Source organism: Antechinus flavipes, chromosome 4 (assembly GCF_016432865.1).
Source record: "Antechinus flavipes isolate AdamAnt ecotype Samford, QLD, Australia chromosome 4, AdamAnt_v2, whole genome shotgun sequence".
In the NCBI taxonomy this organism is placed as follows: Eukaryota; Metazoa; Chordata; class Mammalia; order Dasyuromorphia; family Dasyuridae; genus Antechinus; species Antechinus flavipes.
In genome coordinates, this window is record NC_067401.1 from 81,680,428 (window position 1) to 81,698,415 (window position 17,988).

General features: G+C 39.1%; 1 protein-coding gene across 12 annotated transcripts in view; it reads right to left on the minus strand.

Annotated features, from left to right (window-relative positions):
• Positions 1–4,956: 4,956 nt before the first annotated feature.
• CDC42BPA (CDC42 binding protein kinase alpha) overlaps positions 4,957–17,988 on the minus strand; it is a 347,897-nt gene continuing 334,865 nt past the window's right edge. For all 12 annotated transcript variants that reach the window (XM_051993437.1, XM_051993436.1, XM_051993439.1 and 9 more), the window contains 2 exons: positions 10,493–10,650; positions 4,957–9,756 (listed from right to left, as the gene is read on the minus strand). In XM_051993437.1, the coding sequence (XP_051849397.1) occupies positions 9,625–9,756; positions 10,493–10,650 (290 nt within the window). In that variant the 3' untranslated portion in view covers positions 4,957–9,624. The remainder of the gene's footprint in view (positions 9,757–10,492; positions 10,651–17,988) is intronic.

Sequence of the window (17,988 nt, forward strand, 5' to 3'; positions counted from 1 at the left end):
GACCCTCCCCCACTTCCATCCAGAGTCTAAGATTGCCTTAGCTCCGGGGTCGGGCCAAATTCATTCTTCCAAAGCCTGGACCTAAGAATGACTGGGGGACTTGGGGTGTAACTAGATGAACCTGCTCCTGAAGAGAAGTCCAGGGTGTGGAGGCTCCTGGTCTTCTCTCAACCTCTTAGAGAGATCACTGACATTGTGAAGTTTCTTCTTAGGGCTCCGAATTGGGATGGATCTGATCGACAGGTAACAGAAGACTCAAGAGTAGTGATGGACCGACCGCTCATGTTAAACTCTTAATTTAGATTATAAGGAATGAGAAAGTTACTTAATTTTGGAAATGAATACAAATGTTCTGGTAGTTGGGATTTTGTAGCTGCCAAAGATTACATCTTGTCCAGTCCCCCTCATTCTACTGAGGAGGCAGGGAGACCCAGAAATGGCCACACAGCTACTAAAGAGCAGACCTGGGATATCAGGTCCTTGGGTGTGAAATCCAAATCTCTTTCCACTCTAATTTTCATTCCCTGACACCGTAATCTGTGTTCAAGGGTTATATGACTATACAAGGCTCTTCCAACAGTTCTATGACTGCATCTGCTCATGCAACAGAGGAAATGTCTGCAAACATAAAAGCTTCCCATGACAAAGCATCGCATATCAAAGCTGACAGGGTGAAACAACTGCAGAAAAGTGTGTCCCAACTTTGAGTAAATTGTGAAACTTAAACTGACACGAGAATCCGGGCTTCTGACTCCTCGCCAGTTTTAATGTATAATCCTGTTTCATTCTGACATATAAATCCAGAATAACGACTACACTGTTATTGGACTTTATCATTTACAACACACCATTCCTTAAAAAGGAAACAAAACTGTGAGAAAGATGGAGCAGGTAATATTAACCTCATTTTACACATATGAAAGGTGAGCCTTGATGAGGTTTAGCCCAAGATACAGAATAGAACTGGGATTCCTGTTCAGGTTTCTGATTCTAGAATCAGTGTTGTTTTCCATGATAACATCATACTTTTATCTGAAGGTCTAAAACAATGAACTGATGGTTTTTTAAAACAGTTTTAAGAAAGGTAAAGGAACAAGACTCAATTCTATGAAACTATGATAATAAATAATTAAGTCATGCTACTTGGGTCTCTGAGATAATACTTTTTGTACTTTTATATTTTAGAAGCATGAAATAAGCAATAGTGAACTTTGCTCACTGAAATCCTGTCTTACACTTGAAATGAAAATTTGTCCAGCATGCTTTGTGGGACCAGTTTAATCATTATATTAAAATGTTAATACTTTAGTTAAAATAGTAATTAATAAATATGGTGTTTTATATCTGGGTTCCAAAAATTAATTTCACAAATAGGGGATACATATCCTTGTTAGTAGTTTGAAGAAGATCTGGGGGGTTTATTGGACTACACAGTTAATACGAGATAAAGTGAGCAAAAAAAGCTAATAGGATCTGCATTAAGAGAGGCAGAGCATCCAAGAAGGAGGTGCTAAGAGTTCACCTGTATTTTGCCTTAGTATGACAGTGCCTAAAACATTACTTAGTTTGTGACACCACAGTTTAGGGATGACAAAAGATAAGGGGGGAAATTCTAACGCAAGGTAAACAATGATAAAGGACCTTGAGTTTAGGCATATAAGGATAGATTAAAGAAACTTGAAAGAGACTTGGGGTGGGCTGGATGGGAAATGGGGAGAAGACCCAATAGTTGTCCTGAAGGGCTCTGAGGCAGAAGAGAGATTAGATTTGTCCCAGTGATCTTAAAGAATAGGGCAAGGAGCAAGTTATGGCAAAAGTGGTTTTTATTAGTTTGTTTGAAGAAAGAGCAAATTTAGGGTGGATATCAAGAAAAAATTCCTCGACAACTTGAATTATCCCAAAGAGAAATGGGAAGACTTAGAGAAGAGTGGGCTCCTCTTCCCCAAAGGTATTCACAGGCTGGAGGACCATTTATTGGTTATATAAGGATTCTTTTTTCAAGCAGAGGTTAAGTCTAGATGCTTGCTAAAATAGTTTGTCTATGGAGTTTTGTACTTTTGTGTGTCCATGGGCACACTATTTACACATGCACATGAATTTAACTTATACCAGTCCTTGTGCCAAGTAGCCTGACTCATGGTAAAAAACTGTAGCTAGTTCTGAAAGGTGACTTTTTTTTTTTTTTGATTCCCTGTAAAAGCTTGATTGATAAGTCTTATAGGTGTCTCCTAACTTTGGTTCTGGGAAGACTGACAACTTGGATTAAGAGATAGACAAATTTAGCTGCCTTTTCTCAAGCTTCCTCCTCTAACCTTTCTGCAGTATTTTATACCACTGATCCCCTCTCCAACCCCCCACCTAGCCAAATAGTCTTCCCTTCTTTTTCTTCTTGCTCCTACTCTCCTGATTCTTATTCCTGTTGGAGCAGTCCTTCACCAGCTCTTTTCTCCCAAATGTTGGTGTTTCTCCAAGGACCTGCTACTGACCCTTTTTTCTCCCTTTGCACTCTTTGTCAGTTATTAATTTTTCTCTCACGGTTTCAGTCATCAGCTCTGATGCATCACGATTCCCAAATCTAGGTATCGTGATAACTTCTTTTAGCTCCAATACCCTATACCTGACTGCTTGATATCTGCATCTCAACCTGCTAGGATTTCAACTGCATCGTGTTCGAGACTAACCTCACCTCTCTTCCTAGCTTCCCTGTTTGGTTTTTTGTTCTATAGTGCTACCAACGTCCTGATCAGCTGGGACTAAAAATTTTGAATAATGTCTCTCTCTCTGTCACACACACACACACACACACACACACACACACACACACACACCATTCCCCACCAGCTTAGATCTTCATTACCAGTTGCATAGATTATTAAATGTCTCGATAGCTTTTCTCGCCTCCAATCTCCTCTCTTTTCATACAACTACGGAAATAATTTCCTTAAATGTATGGTCGGGTCATTTCTCCATACATAAATTCTTTAGCACACACAAAAGAAGAAATCCTTTTTGTTAGCAGGTTTCATTTCACTCTCTTTTCCTTTAGAATAAAGACTTTACGTTTTAGTAAAATTGGACTCCTTGCTGATCCTGGATCTCCTTTGTCCTCTACCATGTCCAGGAGTCACACAGGTCATTGTCCACGCTGGGGAGGAATTCTTTTCCACATTCCTGCCATGTGAAACTCTTCTGTCCTTCCGGTGTCCAGCTCAGCTACCGCCCCTCCCAGAATGCCTTCCCTGATCGTCAGCTGGAAGTTTGGAGAAGCAATATGGCAGTGATCGCCTTCTATTTCGTGTCGCACTTCAGACTCTTGTATATTTAGCACATTCTGCCTGGTAGTAATAAGTCACTGCATATCGTCTTACTCCTCTCCACTCCTTCATTTTTGAGCTCCAGGAGATCCCGTGTCCTTTCTTATCTTTGGGCCTTGCCCATTGGCTTACTTCGTGATCACAGGATCAGAGATTTAGAGCTGGAACGAATGTTAGAGGCCACAGATTCCATTTTACAGATGAGGAGACTGAAGTAGAGAGAAGTTAAGGAGCTTCGTCCGCTGTCACCCAGCTATTACGTGTCTGGGGCACAATGGGAATCCAGGCCTCCAAGACTCGAGGTCCAGGGCTTTGTCCTTTTTGCCATCCTGCCTCCTGAAACTTGACTTTACCCGGAGAGAGCTGACCTGATGGGCTTTTCCGTTCCGCCCACTGCTTAGCTGTTAGGGGAAAGCACCACGGCCTCGCGGGATAAGTTCTTACATTAAGGAGGAAGATTCCTAAAGGAGTTTAAAATCTATGAGCCGACGTGGCCTTTACTTTCAAAGAAGGCAGAGAAGGCCGATGGGGGTCAGAGAAGAGAAACCTACTTAGAAAATCATTTTTGTTCAATAGAAAGCAGCTGATCTTTACTTCCCGGAAGAGATGAGTTTTGAAGCTACGTACGTAGACTACCCCTTACCCAACCGGACTGTGGGAGCCACACCGTTCAGTCTCCTTTAAAGGAGATAATGTTTCTAAGACTCAGGACCAGTGTGAGATGGGTCTCTGGGCTGGGCAAAGACGAGGGCTCCCATTTACCTTTAGGAGCTCTTGCCTGGAAGGCCCAGGAGCAGCGAATCTCAGGCCAGTTAGGCCGTCACCTCCCCCCCCCCCCCCCCCCCCCAGTGCTGACCATCCCCAGCTTTCGGGGGCTGCCCCGAGAGGGAGGCCGCGGCTTGTCTGGGGCGAGAGCAGGACTCAGGGGCGCGACTCCGGCCCCCCCCGCGGTCTGGCCTTCCCTCGCAGCCTCAGGACTCTCCGCGTCCCTTTGCTTTCCAAACCGTGACGGACGCCGCCGGGCAGCAGGACGCGAAGGTGAGCGGGCAAGGTGCCCAGGCCGGGGCCCTCTTCGGAGACGCCACCCAAGGAGATGGGTCTGAAAGTGACGGGTCTGACCTATCCGAAAGTGAACCAGGCTTTCTGTGATTCAGCAAACAGGAGAAAGACGTGCCAGCCCGCTCGGGGAGCCTCTCTGGAAGGGGCCAGGCAGGGCTCGGGGGCCTCGGCGGCAGGAAGACAAGACCGTCCACACACCTGTAAAACCCAGCCTGGCAACATGGAACAGTGACTGAGTGTCCCGGCAGCGCCGACAGCCGGCCTTGGTGTCGCATCTTCGGGGGGCAGGCGCTGCGCGGGGGGCTCGTTCCACATGTACAAGGAGCCTGGAAGGCGGGGGCTGGGACCGCCCCCGCTTTGGCTACAAGACTGGGGCACCGGGGCGAAATGTCGGGGGTAAGGTCCCACAGCAGGTGTCTGAGGCTAGAACTCCGGCGCTTCTGACCCCGGCCTGCAGTCTAGCCTCGGCAGCATCAGGTGAGAAGGCCGTAACACGATGAAACTAAGATGAAAAGATCTGTCCCTTTTCCCATCTCCAATACTCGTCTTTTTTAAGTGAAGGAAAAAAGACAAAACACCCACATTTCTAACAGTTCCCTGTTTTATTGCCATACATCAAAGTCAGGTTAATATCGAGTGTGTCACCAACATAAAGTATTGGTGAGGAAGTCATTCATTACATTTCCGACTGTCCCACCTTAAATATTTCTGTGCAAAAGAATCCACATCATTGTTTGTTTGGTAGCAGAGAATCTCTTACAAAGTCCCCTACAACATCAAGGGCATCAACCCAAACAAAATAAAATAAAAAATGATAAGAGGCCAAAGCAGTGTCTTTTCCCCTCCACACAGACTTGTCAGCTTTTATATTCTAAACAAAAAAGTGATTACATCTAGGTCATGCAAAACTGTACAATAATATTACAATGAAAAAACCCTAAAAATATTTTTTTAAAAAATAAATGATATGAAACTGTCAGACATAAAAAAGGCAGGTCACTTTCTTTCCCACTGAAATGCCAAGAATGGTTTGAGTTTTTATCATATTTCCCCCCATAACTCAGGGTATTTCTTACATGAAACAATGTAAGAAGGTCTATTTTTGTTTCATATTTTCAAATGTGGATGGAAAGGAAGAGAAGAGTCACGGATTCCGTGATGCGTTGCCAGAGACAAGGAAAACAAAGCCTCTCTGGCGGTTTCACCTCTGAGAGTCCTGGGCCTGCTGAACATTCCACCCCCGTCCCCCAATCCATCATCTCATCAAGCAGAATTAGTCTAAGAACTTTGGCCTGGGTTAAGTCACTGAAGTCACAACAGGGAATGTTGTTCTAAAAAGGGTGAAATGAAATGTTAAACCCTTCTTTATATAGTTCAGAGAAGACTGAAATGGGAGGAAGGAGAAGCGTAGGAACAGAAAATAATGAGAGAAATGCCCGATTCTCTCCCATGCATTTGGCCACCGTTGTCACTTATAAAGTCTGGCTTAGCAGAAGTTCCTAGACATAAAAATTAAAGCTAAACTGATTTTTTCAGATGCTTCCACATCTGGAGAATTGACATGAAGCATGTTATCCAAACACACCTTAGTTTCAAGATCAGAATGTTCTGATGATTTCAAAAGCCCCCAAATTCAGCTCAGTTACACCTTTAAATGCTTTTCCTGCTGGGAAGGGAAGTCAGGGAAGATTGCTCTCATTGCCCCTTTCTTCCCCCCATCAATTTACAGGCAATACTTGAGAGTTCAATACAAATTCAATCAATCATGGTTCTATCAGACTCAGAATCTCCTTTTCTTTCGAATACATAATTCAGCAATATTCAGTCATTAAGTGACACGATACATTTCTGACCACAAGAAAGGCAGAAGAGAGCTGAAAGGCCTACTAAGAATGGTGATGAACTTTTGTTACAAAAACTGTTTTAAATTTAAGGGCTTTGAGGATGTGTATAAGAATAGAGATTTCAAACTCCAAGGTTTAAATATGGGCATGAGGAATTTCTTGGGAAGCCAAATGACAGCAGTTATAACGCTATATTCCAAAGGAAAAGTGCCCAAATCACAGGCAATAGCTGGGTTTTTAAATAACCAGACAAATGCAACTTACTTTAGCAACCTCTGAGGTTTTTAGTTTTGGCAAAAACTGCATAAATGCTGGGTCCACCGAAAGCACATGATAAAATGTCTCCAAATTCAAGGGCAGACACTGACCAGGCAGGCTTAGAGTTGAGAGTGCAGATGCCCCTGGCCCTAGAACCCTGCTCCTGCTCCCGACTTCAGACAGATGCTGGGCAGAGCCCCTTGAAACCATGGCTCTCCTGTCTGTCAAGAGGAGAAATGTGCTCCTTCCACAAGCCCCCGAGCCACCCGCAGCGAAGGAGAGACTCCGTGTGTGGCAGGTACCAAGAGCAGATGAGCCACATCTTTTCATTTGTGTCCCCTGGCCTCCTCTAATGGTCAACAAGGTTATTTTTCTTTCTTTGGGTCCTTTTTCCCCAGAGATTCTTTGGTGGGTTTTTGGGCACCTGCTCAGATGGTCCTGAATACATTACGCTAGGCTACTAGGGGAGCATGATAATCAAATATGGGCCCAGGATAAATACCACCAATAGATTAACTAAGGAGGAGAGTCTCTTCTTGCCCAATATGTCTGGGGAATTGTGCTCAATTTCCTATTGAAATTACTCTTCTACAAACAATTCTTTATTAGAAAGCAGTAAGTGGGAGACCACTCCGCTGAAGGCCCGGTCGGGGACGAGCAGGACAAGCTGCGACCCTGCACAAGCGCTGAGGGGCATTCTATTAGTCTCTCCTTTTTGGGGAGATCTCAGAGGGTGATCAGCTTGGAATGGAGCCCCATCTTCCAGGAGGCGCACAAGCCGGCCCAGAACCTAAGAGTTCACTGGTACGATATGAGACATCTTTTTAGGAAGGGAAATCCCTAAGAAGAGCTGAAATAGGATAACAGACAAGACTGAAAATAAGGTGCTTCCTGGAGGTGTCTGTTTTATCTTCCTTATATCACAATGATGATGAAGAGCAGCAGAACTGGGCAACAACATTTAAACATTTGCTGGTTTTCCGTCATTTCTAATGATAAATGCCACATTTAGGAAAATGTGAAATTCAAATAACAATGAACTGTAAGGTACCAACTTAATATCTGAACAAGTCAAATTGTATAGACAGCAGATTAAATAATTCTTAGAATGCAAAAACTTTATATATTTTTTCAAAAGCAAAATAACTTGGAGGTGACTAGTACCTTGGAACAAGTATGCCTGGATAAAATAAAATACAATAATTTTACATCAGGTATAGGTTCCAGCATGTCCAATTGCACTGACTGCAATTTTTAAAAAATTCTTCAATTTGTACGTCTATAAAATAACCCTAGCCCAATTCTTCTTTCCCTAAAAAGCTCTGCAAGTTTTTCCTCAGAATGGTATAAACTTGGACAGACACTTCTGTTACCACAAAACTGTTACAAAACTGACACTTCTGTTACCACAGGAATATATAATGAACACATAGTTATCAGTGGTCAAATGATCAGCACAATTTATGATGCAGGAAAAAAAATTCTTTTAATACAGTGGAGTATTAGTGCATGTCCCTGGAAGGAGAGCAATTTTGTAGATCTCTAATTTTAATGAAGCTCATGTAAGGAGAATCCAAGAAGCTGATTTCTCTTTCTTTTCCTCCCATCCTTTTCTACTTATGTTATCTGATGGGGGAAATGACTTCAGACCTCCATTTCATGACAAAAATACAAAACTCCAGATTAACTTGGATTGTGAGACAATGGACTTTGGTCTGTTCTCAGTTGACTTTTCTGGGGTGCCCCCAAACAGTGGAGGAGCAAATTAAAAATGCAACTAACAGCACAATCAATCCAATCAAGCAAGAAATCTGCTTGGGAGGAAGCTTGAAAGACATTTTGGCAGAACTGACAATTCTGGGATGACTACTGACTAAACATGAACATTTTTTGTATTAAACCTTTTAAAAATTATCCTCAGATGAAACTAAAAAAATTTTTGGTTGAGGCTGCTCAAAATGCATGCATTTAGCTGAGTGAAGTTTTAGTTATGTGGTAAACTGTTTTCAGTTTAGAGGAAGAGCATTCCCCTTCAAGGTAAAATGAGTTCCTTCTACAGAAAGGGTCTTCTGCTGTACATTGTAGTAATGCAGGGGAGGGAGGGAGGGAAAGGGCATAATGTACTCCAGAAAAAAAGAAAAAGAAGCACTTTTGTGATCCTTAAGGAGACCTACTGTTTTGGAAAATATAACTCTGCCCTGTAAGTTTTGGGATGGAGGAGTTTAGAGGATGGCAAGAAATCTTATCTCTTCATTCATATAACAGATAGGAAGTGTAATCTTTAAAATAAAGATTATGGCTTTAATTCTACTATGGAAAAATAGGAAAGACATGTCTTTGATGACAAGAGAAATTAAAATGTTCTTCTGACACCATCTTCCAAAGGGAATGTTGCTTTCTCTAGCTCTCTCTTTCAAACAAACATCAAATGGTTTTTTCAACATTTAAAATTATTTAGCATGAAAACATATGGAAACAACACAATTCTTTTAAATTAAAGGATTTCTTTCTCTTAAATATGCATCCATCTTTTACTGAATACATGATGCTTCTCTCTTAATATATACAATCAGTATTTAACTCTTAAATCTGTGTATTTAAACTCTGTATTGTAGTAAAATATGTATTGTTTTAATTAATAAGGATTCACTGGTAACAATCAGATTAACATTCAAATGTGATGGCTGAATGAAAGCTTTATGATGCTCTTGGATGTACTGATTCTCCCCACAAAGTTATGGGTTCACTGTGCTATCTTACAGTATGAGACTCTAGTGCTCATTTAAATCTTATTCATTTTTAGTTATCTGATCTATTTATACTACCTTTTTTGAAGGGAGTGAAAGATAATGAAAGCAGCTGTAATTGTATGAAATGAAATCAATACAAATAGAAATCTGTGGCAGCTATTTGACAAAAGTTTGCCCTTTTTTTTGCAGCTGTTGTTAAATCTGGGGCCAAAATTCATCTTTGAATCATATCAGAAGGTAAACCTTATTTTTCCTACTCCCACCTCCCTTCTGATACCAGTCCCCAGATAATTTTCAGGCAGAAGTGAGGGGAAGAGATGAAAGCAAGAGAATAGGGTGAGTGAAGGGTAGCCGTGGGATAAAAGCCGTTCTGATGTCTGATTTGAATGCTGAAGCAGTTCATGTGTCCCAACTCACGTGGTCAGTGCTCTCCAGAGAGAGGCTCTTGGTCTTGTGAGGAGAAATGGGGCTGGGAGGGCTGCTGAGGTTGGAGCTGTTGGAAGCTGTAGAATGCCTTGGAGAGTCAGAGTCCTGCAGCCCCAAAAATTAGGACATTATTGATGAGCAATAATTATAGCTGACATTTATACAGAACATTATGGTTTACAAAGTGCTTAACATGATCTCATTTGATTTGATCTCATTTGATTCTCACAATAACACTGTGAGGGAGTAAAAGCATTATCTCTTTTTACATATGAGGAAACAGCAGGAAAACCATGTTTTTCTGACTCCAAATTATATCATTGCTGTGGGATAAGCATGAGCCCCCACCGGAGACTGCCCTCCCTTACCCCTCTCCCTCCACTTTGATAATTTTGTTTATTTTTTCAATGTCTTTATTCTGGAGGCATCATTGTATGTATGTGAAAGAAGAGTACATGGAGGTAACTATTCATGGAAGCAGTTTAGAAATGTGTGCTCTTTCCATACAGGCCAGACTAATGACTTAGCTGAAAAACTCCTTTTCAAGGTATGGAATCCTATAAAATTCTAGCTTATAAACCCAAGTTATTTGGTCTCATTGCTCACAGGGTAAGAGTGACTAGTGATTCACTGAAATTGCTAAAGACTGATCTCAAGATAGAATAATTTAAGTAAACTCTGTATTGCCACTTCTCCCCATCCATACATTTCTTCTCTACTTCAAACTTTATCAGACTGAATATTGAATTCTAATGTACATTTATGAACTGTTAATACCAGATCCCGATTCTTGTGGTCCCCCAAGTTTCCATCCATAGCCTTTAGTTTCGGTCACACTCACCTCTCGGTCATAGTCCCTTGCTGGCACATCACTTCCTTGGTCCATACCTCCCGAGGACAATGAACCATCTGAGGGAGAGGTCATAGGTTGCCGTTTTGTCCCGTAGCTTCCTCCTGAGAATTCTCTCCTCAATGCACTACCATTTTGTGAAGATGACCCTAAAATATTGTGCAAATTACTTGTGTTACTTGTGTAAAACAAAAGTTTGGTAGGACTTCATCAATTGGGATTACAAGATAGTAGAAACTTAAGTTCTAGAACTCTGTTAATAAAGTTAATATCATTACAACCTTTCTGTACCTGATATAATAAGAAACAGACTTATTTGTAATTTCTAGGCAGGGAAAGAAGTGGAATGAATACTTTCAAAATCTTTCTGTTGATGTTTATGCAATTTTTTTTTTTTGAGAGCAAGGGGAGATGCAAAAGATAGTACTGCAAGCAACTATAGCCAGTTGAGAGGGATAGCTAACAAAGTGGATGATGATATAGGTTAACTTTCCACTCTCCAAAAATGACAGGTTAGAACTATGGGTTGAGTCCAATAAGTTGAAACTTAATGAAGATTAAATATACTAGGTTACAAAGTTCCATGAAGGTAAGAATAAGTCTAAATTTGATACTGCCTACGGCACAAATAACAGTGCTCAGCATGCAGAAAGTGCTCAATAAATATTCATATGTTTGTTGGATGAATAAATCAATGTAAATTCTGACATTGAAAAAATCAATTGTACAACGATAAAGTCATAAAGGCTTTTTGAGGAATCATATCTTTCAGCAGTTGATTCACAGACCAAAGGAAGTGGTTGATCATCTCTTCTAGATGTCCTCAATGAAAGTGGTGAGGAAGAAGGAAGAGGAGGTGGTGGAGGTGGTGGAGGTGGTGGTGGTGGTGGCGGCAGCGGCGACGACGGAAGAGGAGGAGGGGGTGAAGGAGGTGGAAGAGGTGGAGGTGCAACAAGAGGAATTGGTGCTGATGGTGACATCAGTTCCCTGCTGATTTCTGAATTGATGAATTAGATCATCAAATGGAACCAAAACCTGATTAGAGATATTTCCAGGACTGTTTTTATGTTTAGATGTTTCCAAACTTCTAACTTTGGATGAAGGAGTACTTCTTATATGATTAGAATGGATTATTGACAGTGGTTGAGAAACTGGTGATGAGATTTTCTGGGAAATATCTTTGGGCAATTTTGGACTAATTGGTTTTGACTGAGACATTTTAAGTACAAACTGAGCTGGACATTTCTCTCTAAATGATTTTAGGCGTTGAAGTGTTTTCTGTCGTTCTTGGCTTACCCACTCTTGCTTTTCTTTTTCCTCTTCTTATTCTCTTTATTTCATAAATTATGAAATATGAGAAAAAAAAGCTAGAGCTTTTAGTGGACTTTAAGCTCAAAATGTTATTAGATTAGAAATCATTCTGTCTGAATGTCTGAAAAAATATAAGAAAATTTAGTTTGGAGGAGATGATATGAAAATGGGGGGTGGGGGTGGGATGACAGTTCTCAAATATTTTAAGGATCTTCATTCCATAAAAGGATTAGTCTTATTCAGCTTAGCTGAACAATGGAAGGACAAGCATTTTGTGGATATTAAAGAGAGGAAGATTTAGCTTCACTCTAAGTAAAAAAATTGCTAACATTTAGAGTTATTACAAAGTTGAAAAGTTGCTTTCTTAGTTATTAAGTCCTTGTCTTCACTTGACATCTTTCAAAGAAAAGCAGGATGAATTGGGAAAGTGGTAAAGGACATACTTGTTTTAAGTATGAGTTGGGCTAGATGGTCTCACAACCTTCTTTTAATTCTGAATCCTATGATAACATTTGACTTCTCTTTTTTTAATATTTTATTTTATTTTATAATAACTTTATATTGACAGAATCCATGCCAGGGTAATTTTTTTTAATTTTTATTTAATAATTACTTTATATTGACACTCGTTTCTGTTCCGATTTTTTTTTTCCCTCCCTCCCTCCACCCCCTCCCCTAGATGGCAAGCAGTCCTTTATATGTTGGATTTGTTGCAGTATATCCTAGATACAATATATGTTTGCAGAACTGAACAGTTCTCTTGTTGCATAGGGAGAATTAGATTCAGAAGGTATAAATAACCCGGGAAGAAAAACAAAAATGCAGATAGTTCACATTCGTTTCCCAGTGTTCTTTCTTTGGGTGTAGCTGCTTTTGTCCGTCATTTATCAATTGAAACTCAGGTCTCTTTGTCAAAGAAATCCACTTCCATCAAAATATGTCCTCATACAATATCGTTGTCGAAGTGTATAATGATCTCCTGGTTCTGCTAATTTCACTTAGCATCAGTTCATGTAAGTCTCGCCAGTCCTCTCTGTATTCATCCTGCTGGTCATTTCTTACAGAACAATAATATTCCATAACATTCATATACCACGATTTACCCAGCTATTCTCCAATTGATGGGCATCCATTCGTTTTCCAGTTTCTAGCCACTACAAACAGGGCTGCTACAAACATTTTGGCACATACAGGTCCCTTTCCCTTCTTTAGTATTTCTTTGGGATATAAGCCCAATAGAAACACTGCTGGATCAAAGGGTATGCACAATTTGATAATTTTTTGGGCATAATTCCAGATTGCTCTCCAGAATGGCTGGATTCGTTCACAACTCCACCAACAATGCATTAGTGTCCCAGTTTTCCCGCATCCCCTCCAACATTCATCATTATTTTTTCCTGTCATCTTAGCCAATCTGACAGGTGTATAGTGGTATCTCAGAGTTGTCTTAATTTGCATTTCTCTGATCAATAATGATTTGGAACACTCTTTCATATGAGTGGTAATAGTTTCAATTTCATCCTCTGAAAATTGTCTGTTCATATCCTTTGACCATTTATCAATTGGAGAATGGCTTGATTTCTTATAAATTTGAGGCAGTTCTCTATATATTTTGGAAATGAGGCCTTTATCAGAACCTTTAACTGTGAAAATGTTTTCCCAGTTTGTTGCTTCCCTTCTAATCTTGTTTGCATTAGTTTTATTTGTACAAAGGCTTTTTAATTTGATGTAATCAAAATTTTCTATTTTGTGATCAGTAATGATCTCTAGTTCATCTTTGGTCACAAATTTCTTTCTCCTCCACAAGTCTGAGAGATAAACTATTCTATGTTCCTCTAATTTATTTATAATCTCGTTCTTTATGCCTAGGTCATAGACCCATTTTGATCTTATCTTGGTATATGGTGTTAAGTGTGGCTCCATGCCTAATTTCTGCCATACTAATTTCCAATTATCCCAGCAGTTTTTATCAAATAATGAATTCTTTTCCCAGAAGTTAGGGGCTTTGGGTTTGTCAAACACTAGATTGCTATAGTTGACTATTCTGTCTTGTGAACCTAGCCTTTTCCACTGATCCACTAATCTGTTTCTTAGCCAATACCAAATGGTTTTGGTGACTGCTGCTTTATAATATAATTTTAGATCAGGTACAGCTAGGCCACCTTCATTTGATTTTTTTTTTCATTAATTCCCTTGAGATTCTTGACTTTTTATTGTTCCATATGAATTTTGTTGTTATTTTTTCTAGATCAATAAAATATTTTCTTGGAAGTCTGATTGGTATAGCACTAAATAAATAGATTAGTTTAGGGAGTATTGTCATCTTTATTATGTTCACTCGGCCGATCCAAGAGCACTTAATATTTTTCCAATTATTTAAGTCTGACTTTATTTGTGTGGAGACTTTTTTATAATTTTGCTCATATAATTCCTGACTTTCCTTTGGTAGATAGATTCCCAAATCTTTTATGGTATCAACAGTTATTCTGAATGGAATTTCTCTTTGTATCTCTTGCTGTTGGGTTTTGTTGGTGATGTATAGAAATGCTGAGGATTTATGGGGATTTATTTTGTAGCCAGCTACTTTGCTAAAATTATGAATTATTTCCAATAGCTTTTTAGTAGAATCTCTGGGGTTCTCTAGGTATACCATCATATCATCTGCAAAAAGTGATAGTTTGGTTTCCTCATTGCCTACTCTAATTCCTTTAATCTCTTTCTCGACTCTTATTGCCGAGGCTAGTGTTTCTAATACGATATTAAATAATAATGGTGATAGTGGGCAACCTTGCTTCACTCCAGATCTTACTGGGAAAGGTTCCAGTTTTTCCCCATTGCATATGATGCTTACTGATGGTTTTAAATATATGTTCCTGACTATTTTAAGGAAAAGTCCATTTATTCCTATGCTCTCAAGTGTTTTTATTAGGAATGGATGTTGGATTTTATCAAATGCTTTTTCTGCATCTATTGAGATGATCATATGGTTTTTGTTTGTTTGGTTATTGATATAGTCAATTATGCTAATAGTTTTCCTAATATTGAACCAGCCCTGCATTCCTGGTATAAATCCTACTTGGTCATAGTGTATTATCCTGGTGACGATTTTCTGTAATTTTTTTGCTAATATTTTATTTAAGATTTTAGCATCAATATTCATTAGGGAGATTGGTCTATAATTTTCTTTCTCTGTTTTCAGCCTACCTGGTTTAGGTATCAGTACCATGTCTGTATCATAAAAGGAGTTTGGTAGGACTCCTTCAATCCCTATTTTTTCAAATAGTTTATTTAGCATTGGAGTTAATTGTTCTTTAAATGTTTGGTAGAATTCACATGTAAATCCATCTGGTCCTGGGGATTTTTTCTTAGGGAGTTGATTGATAGTTTGCTCTATTTCTTTTTCTGAGATGGGACTGTTTAGGATATTTACTTCTTCCTCTGTTAGTTTGGGCAAGCTATATTTTTGGAGGTATTTTTCTATTTCATTTAAGTTGTCCAATTTATTGGCATAAAGTTGGGCAAAGTAACTCCTAATTATTGCTCTAATTTCTTATTCATTAGTGGTGAGTTCTCCCTTTTCATTTTTAAGACTAACAATTTGATTTTCCTCTTTCCTTTTTTTAATCAGATTTACTAAGGGTTTGTTTATTTTGTTGGTTTTTTCATAAAACCAACTCTTAGTTTTATTAATCAATTCAATAGTTTTTTTACTTTCAATTTTATTGATCTCACCTTTTATTTTTAGAATTTCAAGTTTAGTGTTTGACTGGGGGTTTTTAATTTGTTCCTTTTCTAGCATTTTTAGTTGCAAACCCAATTCATTGACCTTCTCTTTCTCTATTTTATACAAATAGGCCTCTAGAGATATGAAATTTCCCCTTATTACCGCTTTGGCTGCATCCCATACATTTTGGTATGATGTCTCATTATTATCGTTTTCTTGGGTGAAGTTATTAATTATGTCTATGATTTGCTGTTTCACCCAATCATTCTTTAGTATGAGATTATTTAGTTTCCAATTATTTTTTGGTCTACTTCCCCCTGCTTTTTTGTTGAATGTAATTTTCATTGCATTGTGGTCTGAAAAGGATGCATTTACTATTTCTGCCTTACTGCATTTGAGTTTGAGGTTTTTATGTCCTAATATATGGTCAATTTTTGTATAGGTTCCATGAACTGCTGAAAAGAAAGTGTATTCCTTTCTGTCTCCATTACATTTTCTCCAGAGATCTATCATATCTAACTTTTCTAGTATTTTATTTACCTCTTTGACTTCTTTCTTGTTTATTTTGTGGTTTGATTTATCTAATTCTGAGAGTGCAAGGTTAAGATCTCCCACTATTATAGTTTTACTGTCTATTTCTTCTTGCAGCTCTCTTAGTTTCTCTTTTAAGAATTTAGATGCTACCCCACTTGGTGCATATATGTTTAATATAGATAGTGCTTCATTATCCATGCTACCCTTTAGCAAGATATAGTGTCCTTCCTTATCTCTTTTAATTAGATCAATTTTTGCTTTAGCTTGATCTGAGATCAGGATAGCTACCCCTGCTTTTTTGACTTCACCTGAAGCATAGTAGATTTTGCTCCAACCTTTTACCTTTAACCTGCATGTATCTCCCTGCTTCAGGTGTGTTTCCTGTAAACAACATATTGTAGGATTCTGGCTTTTAATCCATTCTGCTAACCGCTTCCTCTTTATGGGGGAGTTTACCCCGTTCACGTTTATGGTTAGAATGACCAATTCTGTATTACTTGCCATCTTGTTAATCCCGGTTTATGCTTTTCTCCCTTCTTTCCCCTTTCCCCCCCTTCCCAGTATTAAGCTTGTGAGCACCACTTGCTTCTCACAGCCTTCCCTTTTTAGTATCCCTCCCCCCGCCTTAGAGTTCCTCCCCCTATCTTACCCCTTTCCCTCCCAGTTCCCGTATTCCCTTCCACTTAGCTTATTCCTTCCCTTTTTACTTTTCCCTTCTCACTTTTCAATGAGGTGGGAGAAGTTTCACCATAGATTGAATATGTCTTAAGATTTTTCACTTAAAGCCAATTCTGAAGGCAGTAAGATACCCACTATATTCATCCCCCTCCATTCTTTCTCAGATATAATAGGTTTCCTTTGCCTCTTCATGAGATGTACTACCCCCACTTTACCCTTTTTATGATACAATGTCCTTTCCACATCAATTTCTAGAACAAGGTATACATGTATTCTTTATACATCTATATAGTCAAAATATAGTTCCCAAGATTAATCTTTACCTTTTTAGATTTCTCTTGAGTTCTATATTTGTAGATCAAACTTTTTGTTAAGTTCTGTTTTTTTCATCAGAAATAGATGAAATTCGCTTACTTCGTTGAATGTCCATCTTCTTCCCTGGAAAAAGATGCTCATTCTCGGTGGGTAAGTTATTTTTGGTTGCATACCAAGTTCCTTAGCCTTTCGGAATATCATATTCCAGGCCCTTCGATCTTTTAATGTGGATGCTGCCAGATCCTGGGTGATCCTTATTGTGGCTCCTTGATACTTGAATTGGGTTTTTCTAGCCGCTTGCAATATTTTTTCCTTCATCTGAGGGTTCTGGCATTTGGCCACTATATTCCTTGGTGTTTTGATTTTAGGATCCCTTTCAGTGGGTGATCGATGAATCCTTTCAATGTTTATTTTTTCCTCTGTTCCTATGACTTCTGGGCAGTTCTCTTTGATAATTTCCTGGAAAATAGTGTCCAGGCTCTTTTGTTCATCATGTTTTTCTGGGAGTCCAATGATTCTCAGATTGTCTCTCCTGGATCTGTTTTCCAGGTCTGTTGTCTTCCCCAGAAGGTATTTCACATTTTTCTCCATTGTTTGATTTTTTTGGATTTGCTTGACTGATTCTTCTTGTCTCCTCGAGTCATTCAATTCCATTTGTTCAATTCTGATTTTCAGTGAAGTATTTTCTTCACTCACTTTTTTAAAATCTTTTTCTAATTGTCCAATTGAGTTCTTTTGTTCTGTGGAATTTTTTTCCATTTCGCCAATTTTGTTTTCCAGTTCACCAATCCTATTTTTCAAGGATTTGGTTTCTTTATCCACTCTCTCTTTAACTGACTTCTCCAGGCTCTTTTGCCAAGCCTCCCATTTTTCTTCTAGCTCCCTTGTGAGAGCCTTTTTAATCACTTCTATGAGGTTCATCTGT